At 48.9% G+C, this 7,551-nt stretch overlaps 1 protein-coding gene across 1 annotated transcript; it reads right to left on the minus strand.

Annotated features, from left to right (window-relative positions):
• Nucleotides 1–643: 643 nt before the first annotated feature.
• Nucleotides 644–3,957, minus strand: HES4 (hes family bHLH transcription factor 4). Its single transcript, XM_078642354.1, has 4 exons — nucleotides 3,521–3,957; nucleotides 2,620–2,715; nucleotides 2,123–2,210; nucleotides 644–1,614 (listed from the first exon to the last, which is right to left on the minus strand). The coding sequence occupies exons 1-4, from the start codon at nucleotides 3,629–3,631 to the stop codon at nucleotides 1,154–1,156; spliced, it is 756 nt and encodes a 251-aa protein (XP_078498480.1). The 5' UTR covers nucleotides 3,632–3,957; the 3' UTR covers nucleotides 644–1,153.
• Nucleotides 3,958–7,551: the final 3,594 nt, after the last annotated feature.

Raw genomic sequence — 7,551 nt, forward strand, 5'->3', positions numbered from 1 at the left:
TTCCCTTGGTTTGAATTTAAGTATTTGGGTGTGGGGGGGATTGGTGGCATTTGGTTCATTCTCCTCTTCATGGGTCAACCGTTAAGATATGGGCAGTTTAAAACAAGCCTAGAGTATCTGAGTATAACAGTGTGGCCTGGCAGATGGGGGCGAGGAGAAAGTCCTATGAATGGCCAAGCTCTGCATTCCCAGGACTTTCAATTGGACCCAAAGATTGTGAGCAGCACACTGCATGCAGACCCCTTTAATTAGTTTGGCAAAAAATAACTTCAATCCCGCCATTTTAGATGAGATGGGTGACTTTGCTCCTATTTGTGGCAGAGAATGACCAGAATTGCGTCGGGGGTGGACTTCTGGGCTCTTTGCTAGCTTTGATGCCTGGCTCGATTGTTGTGGTAGAATGTATTCAAACTTGTTTTCTGATTTAGAAAATGCCACGATATCAGCGTAAATCACATGTTTGATTCGGGTGTATGGTGATGCAAAATGCATCAGGAAAGGCGGAAGTAGACCAAATCCAGAATAAAACACTTTGTGTTGCACATTGATTTTTGATTCGCGAGATACAGATAAAAAACAAAGGGTAAGGTGCACTCCCCTGTTAACCCCCAGACATTTTAGACACTCCCCAATGATGACACTATTTCATACGTAAAAGGTATTTATTTTTCTCTTCCACTGCGTTAAAAAGGTTTTTGGAAAGTTTTTGACACAAAAACTCAATTATACAAAACTTTGGCATTTACACACCTTTGTACACTAGTACAAAACATCCTTTTTAAAAAACAAAAAAGTTATAAAATATTTTGATGTACAAAAATGTATTTCAAAAATCACTTGACAATAAATATATATTTAGTACAAAAAGGTTTCTCTGTAGTGTCAATTATTATTATTGTCTGCTCAAGAAATGCTCCATAAAACGGAGCCATAAGCTTGCAACTCTCTCAATATCTGAACGCGCCAGACTGCGCGTTATAGTCAGTGTCTCGTCCTCCCTCTCAGTGCGCGCCAGACGCCGACGTCCGTGCGTAGGTCTCGCTGACGTCTGCTCTCTGACGCCTGCGCGTTGGGCGATATTGGTCGCCGAGTGGCACGGTGCAGTTTATGTGGTGTCCACCACTTGTCTCGTCTTCATCTCGGTGTTCGGTGCTCACCACGGTCTCCACACGGATTCAGGGCCGGTGCTGAGTGCCCGTGGGCTCAATGCCTGGGACACAGGTGGCAGTTTGTGGCCAAAAGTGGGAAGGCCCTGTACGGGGGAAGGTGGTTGCTGACCCCCGTTGACCGCGCATAGCGGCTGCAGGACGGGGCTGGGGCTCGGTATGAGGAAGGCGAATTGTCCGTCAGTGGCGGGCACCAGCTGGAAGCCGCCGTATACTTTGGGGGGCTCGGGTGAATTGAGTTTGCAAGGCCCGGGTCCAGGCTGGACGTGCTGTGGATAGTTCATGACTGCCATTCCGCCCAAGCAGCCGGATAAGTGGCCCAGGAGCCTTGTGCGCACCTCAGTGTTCACTCCTTCGCATGTGGACAAGAAGCGGGTCACCTCGTTCATGCACTCATTGAAGCCTGCTCGGTATTTTCCCAGCACGGTTGGGTCTGCGCTCAGAGCAGCTGTGGAAAAAAGCGGAAGATGTTCAGTACTTAGAATGGCATTTCAATGCTACAATATACATTTTGCTGAATTAAATGTCCTCAAAGTGCCTCTTTAGTTCGCAGTGCTTTCGAAACATTTACTGCTTCGCGCCTGCCAGTACATTTGAGACTATGAAAAAGTATGATTGTGCAAGAAACAAAGCAAACATGCGAAACTACCGCCCCATAATACCTTAGAGGGGCAAGTTATGCCGTAACTGCACTGCAGTTACACACGTGTTAATATCTACCAATTTGCATGATTTTTAATAATGTTTGGGCAAATTGGAGTAGTGCTTCATACATGGCTGACTTTGGACGCTACACTTCTATAAATATTACCACCCACTATCAGACTGTAATGCATGTCTTATAGTAAGAACATGCATTCGTGCCCGACAGTCTCCGCCCCCGTGTTCCATCACAGGGACATATCCAAGCAGCCCTCGTTATTTCGTCCACCCACACGTTTGCGGGGGATGCTCACCTGTCATTTGCACCCGCTGGAGATTTCTCAAGTGCTTGACTGTCATCTCGAGGATGTCTGCCTTCTCCAGTTTGGAATGTCTTGAACTCTGCAGAGAGAAAATGGAAGGAGACGTTAGTATGGCACGGGATGTGCGCGTTTCTAGGATATCAGCGCAGTGCAGGGAAACTGGGTTGCTTGCATTGGGCTGTGGATTTGTTAACACATCGCAACAAACTGCTAGTGGCATAGTAGTAAGTAGGAAAAGGTAAAGCTTTTAATATGCCCGTATGTTTTAAGGAGGAATAGGGCTGGAACAGAGACAGACACGGGTCAAAAACTTACTCAGCAGCCATACATATTTGTTGCAGTTTTTTGTATTTTAGACTTTCAGATGGCGGTTGAATAAAGATACTATTTTGTAAACCAGTACCCCCCTCTGGAAACGTTAAACAGCATATATAGGTGGGGGTGGGAGGGGGACGCTGCGCGGGTCATTCACACACCAAGGAACTTACGTCTTTTTTTAGTGCGTCCAGGATGAGCGTCTTGAGCTGGCCCAGGCTCTCGTTGATGCGAGCCCGACGGCGCTTCTCCATGATGGGCTTCGAGGACTAGAAGTAAAAAGAACGAGCAATAAGTTTTGGGCTCTTGGATGAAGGGGGCAAACAAGCATTAACATATTAACTTCCAATATATCCATTCAAAGCCGAGTCAGCGTGAACTATGCAAGCGAGGGCACTGGGGTGGATGCGCATACCAACAGTAATAAGCCTTAACAGCATCAGGACCAAAGGAGGCGGGAATTGAAAGGGTCGGCCTTTTCGTTACTACTTATCGCCACACATCAGGCAGGTAAGGGGTAACGGAATTAATTGGCATTTGCGTTTATATTAAACCGATCAGGTTACCAAGTAAGACACGTGGAGTACAAAAATAGCAATTTTGGGGCATATCATATGAGTCGAATCAAGGATTTAGAGCAAGTTGAGGTGAAGAAATTATTTTAAACATTGTGCCCATTATAGGATTAATTTCGGCATTTAACATACGATCTTCATTATCTTTCAAGTTTCGTGCGTTCCCAAGACCTCTTCTCCTTGGTACATGCGTGCACTATTGATACAGCGCACCTTCGTCTGATCCACCCCTTATAGTTCCCATGGTGGGCCAAACTACCTATGCACCGCAAACATCTACAGCGCATCTATACAGGTTGTACACCACCATTAACCAACACCTCACCCCACGAAGCACCCACTGTACCGGCGTCCTCGCCTACCAGGTACCGTCGTGATAAATCACTCCCACGTATCTCTTCTGTCCACCCTTCCCTCTTAACCTCCCTGCTCTGTGCATACATCCATACATGTTCTACATGCACATGCCCCGACCCACATACGTTATAACACAACTCACCTTGCGGTGCTCGCTGGCGCTCTTGGGCTTGTCCGGGGTCTGGGTGCCGCAAGCGGGGGCTCCTGCCATCGGCGAGACAGTGCCAGGTTTCTCCATGCTACCGGCGGGCATCACGGATACTGGAACGAAGCTGCCTCCAAGTAACAGTGGGGTGAAGTGCGGACCTCCCAAAAAGACCAGCACGTCAGGCGAATGACTTGTAAAATGTAGTTGCAGTAAAAGTTAAATGGTCTTGCGTTTTCTTTTTGCTGCAAATCAAATCGGTGTTTTCAGAGTGAACGCGCGTGTCATAGACTATACAGATGTGGGACTCTATGCAGATCTCGAATTGCAGATTTCAAACGCTGTGTATCCCAGGCTCCCTCCTCTGGAGCTCGTGTTTCTCCTGTGCCAGCCTCGCCTGCCGCCGGCCTCTTTATAGCCCGCGCGCCTCTCCCAGCGCGTGTGAAACTCGCTCCGCATTCTTTCCCACACTCGCGCCGGCCAATGGCAGCCCGGCCTCCCCCACCCGGCTCCTGATTGGACACCGCCCCCGCGACCTGTCAGTCACGCGCTAGGGCTCAGCGGTGCAGAGGGAGGGGGAGACCCTGGAGGCGCCCTGTGCCGATCAGGAAGAGGGCATGAACCACAGCATCGTGCAAGTGGGAGGGGGTGCTCTGCGGGCGGCGGCCTCCTGTGCGCACACCGTGAAGGGTGGGGTGGGATGGTGGCGCTGGCAGCAGGCGGTCTGCTCTGCAGATAAGTGAGAGGCCAGTCAGCTACAAAGGGGCAACAGCACAGTTCTCCATGCAAAGGGGAGGGCGACTAGATAGGGCATTTTCAATAGGGTAGGTAGTGCCCACAGATCTCCGCCAGGGGAAGGGGCATTAGCTGTCTCGGAGGTGTGCAAGTGGTACAACATGCATGGTAATAGTGGAGAAAGGAGATTGCCAAAAGAGGCAAAGATCATGGGTGCGGCCTAACGGCCAGAGTTGGCGATTTTGGAGCTGGGTAACCAGGTGCGAGTCTCAGCGTCGGCTCAGTATCCTGTGATTCTGGGCAAATCACTTATCTCCCTGCGCCTACCAAAAATATGAATTCTGTCCGTGTCCTACTCGTGACAGGGTCACTTTCTCATGCATGACAGGGGGCTTGCTAATATCGGGTGTGGAGCCTGTAACGTGTTGCACTCTGGCCAAGGCCAAACCATACAACCCCATACAGCAATGCTTTATTGTTGGGACTAAACATACCTATATTTTGCACAACTATCGTTGTATACGTCAGTAAGTCTTAGTGTATATTCTTGTGAGATCATGTGTATATTATAAAATGAAAGAACAGAGCGGTTCTTTGTGTTTATACCGTGAAGAAGTATTCTCGTCCAGGTAGTGTCAAGGCTTGTTGGTCCCTAGGATTTGGGGGTTCTGTGTCTTCTCACATGGTGCAGGATAATGGGTATTCGGGATCACAGAGCTATGCACGCTCTTCAATCTGGCTAGGGCTGTGGGGCTCTAAACTATAACCCATTGGCTTGGATGAGGCCCCCGGGGGTTCAGAGTTCTCTACTCTAGCGAAGTGTAATGTACTTATTCCTAGCGGCTGGAGGGATTGAACATTGGCAGGGGTCTCATGAACTGAACATTGCTTGGGGGCTACAGTGCACTGATGCATGGGGCTATGCAATGCACTGAACACTGACACGGGGCTGCGATGCACTGGGCTGGCAGGTGGTTGCACTGCACCGAACACTGGTTAGAGTCTGCATGGGTGGAATGCGGGCAAGGCTGCTGGATGGGGGTACCCATGCATTGAATATTAGCTGGCGGGCGGGTGTTTGTGTGGGGGCGGGTACTGCTTTGGATTTGCACAAAGCACTGCAGACAGGACCCATGCCCCCCACAGTATACCGATACCCCTGCGCCTCTCAAGACCACCTCGGTAACGCATACTCACGCTTTGCAACCCATAGTGCTCTCTGCGGAATGCTATTAGCAGCGGGGGCAGCGCCCGGGAATCTGAGTCACTGATTGGAGCCAAGAGCCCCAACACATTAAACCATGAATGAAACAAGCTTCCCAGGCCTCATTGTTGACAAACCAAGTGCCATAGAAATTAGCAAATCCATTCACACAATTGAAGGCACCCACTCTGTGTACAGTATGTGTCTTTAAACATCGGCTCCTGCTCGCCCCTGCCAGACCTTTGTTCCTACACACAGCGTGACGCAGACTGTCGTGAAGGAACCCTCGCAAAGGGAACATAGTCAGATTTTCACATAACCTGAGCTCGGAGTTGCCAACTGTGGAACGGGAGAACCAAGTTCGAGTACCTGTCCCAACTTAACATCCTGGGCAAACCAATACACCTCTCCGTGCTAAAAAATAAAAAAAATATTTGTATAATGTAATTTGGCGCTCGCGTAAAGAGACAAAACGCCATTGGACCTAGCTGGCATTATTTTAAACTGCAACAAATAAGTAAAAAGTAGAGAGTGAAATGCGCAGAAGATTGCGAGCAACTTCAGAGATGAGCCGACCTAAAATCGTGATACATTATAACATGGTGTATCCTGTCTAGTCTGTTGGTGATAAGGCCAGGGTGAGGTGGACCCCAAGCAACACTAGTAGAGTAGGCACGTCATTCTTTTGCATCTGCAACGTATGCATGTGCCCAGCGACCCCTTCCTAGGACGCAGTCGTGGTTTTAGCACAGCCTAGAATGGGATGGCGCAGGGTGCAGCGGCGTTGTTTGTACCCAGGCCTTCGGCAGGCTATGCTGTGCACATGCATTTCCAAAGGCTTTGTGCAGTTTACTATACCCTTTTCTTGTGCTTCCGGTAAGAGATTAAAGTGAAGAAAAAAGAGTTCAGTGGCAGGGCGCCCATTGTGCAGCCCGGACCTGGACACCCTATCCCATCAGTGGCCTCAGCCCCCCTCAAAGGCGAGAGACTTGCAGACAGAATGTGCAATCGGCCAGAGATCTGTGACAAACTGGAAGCAGTCAGGTGCGAACTGTTGATTCCCAAGGCCCCCGGAGCCGGAGTGCTTACTGTAAACAGGCCCTGTCGTGGGGGCTTTACTGCCCGTGGCAAACAGGCGCGAGAGCCCTCCTCTCTTCCCACCTCCGGCCATTCCCAGTTAAGGGCGATGGGCTTGATGCCGTGTGTGCCCCTCGCTGGAACTTTGAATATTCACGTTATAAAATTCCACCGCCTGCAATAGAAAAGGCTTTTGGCAGTTGGCCGTTATTTAGAGAGATTGTCTGGTGGTGCCACAGGCCGGCACTTCACCCGAGGGTAGCAAAAGTCGTAGGTCGGATGTTAAAGCACGGTGCATAGAAACCAGTTAGTTGTTTTTCTAATGTAATTGTTTTAAAACTATGTTTCTGGCCCTACACTTCTGGACTGGTGAAAACGAACAGCCACTTTTTGAATCGCTGATCTATTAAACGTGTTTTTTTGGCCTATAGCACAGAAAACACAGACTAAATAAAACTCAGATTAAATGACATGTTTAGCACTTTTAAATGGTTGAGAATGATTCCTTAGTACTCAGTACTTAGCTATGTATCAGCTTTGTTTCTACTCTCAGACTAGAATATTGACCGGAGCTGATGGTTTTTAGCCCCCTCTAACCTGTCCACTTACCTGCCTGCTGTCAAGCCACACTCAGAGTAACGGTTGTCTATACTCCGACCAGATATGTAGATATTGACAGCTCACGAGAAGCACCAGGCATCACACTGTGGTAACGCCTGCTTGCTACTATGTGGCAGATGCGGGTCCTCGGCCCCAGGTATGCTGTACATAGCTGGGGAAACAACATTCAGAGAAACAGTGAGCCAGATGTTGAAAGTTGTTTCTTGCATTAGTTTAGGTTGTAAGGAAAGTAAACAATGCCCAAATAAGTTAAATGTAGTTTTTTTTACTAGTTTAGAAATGTTAAGTTCCACTTCTGCTGGAAATCTTACTTTTCACGAGGCCGCTTGTGCCACAGCTCTAAAATGGGCCCCTTTAGAACTTGGCCTTCCATCTCGACTCCTGCAAGAGT

The sequence above is a fragment of the Lissotriton helveticus genome, chromosome 5_1 (assembly GCF_964261635.1).
Source record: "Lissotriton helveticus chromosome 5_1, aLisHel1.1, whole genome shotgun sequence".
In the NCBI taxonomy this organism is placed as follows: Eukaryota; Metazoa; Chordata; class Amphibia; order Caudata; family Salamandridae; genus Lissotriton; species Lissotriton helveticus.

Coding starts and splice junctions, on each gene's coding strand:
- HES4 (XM_078642354.1), bottom strand. CDS start 3,631: ATGCCCGCCGGTAGCATGGAGAAACCTGGCACTGTCTCGCCGATGGCA. Junction 2,716..3,520: donor GCGCCAGCGAGCACCGCAAG/GTGAGTTGTGTT, acceptor TTTTACTTCTAG/TCCTCGAAGCCCATCATGGA. Junction 2,211..2,619: donor TGGACGCACTAAAAAAAGAC/GTAAGTTCCTTG, acceptor TTCTCTCTGCAG/AGTTCAAGACATTCCAAACT.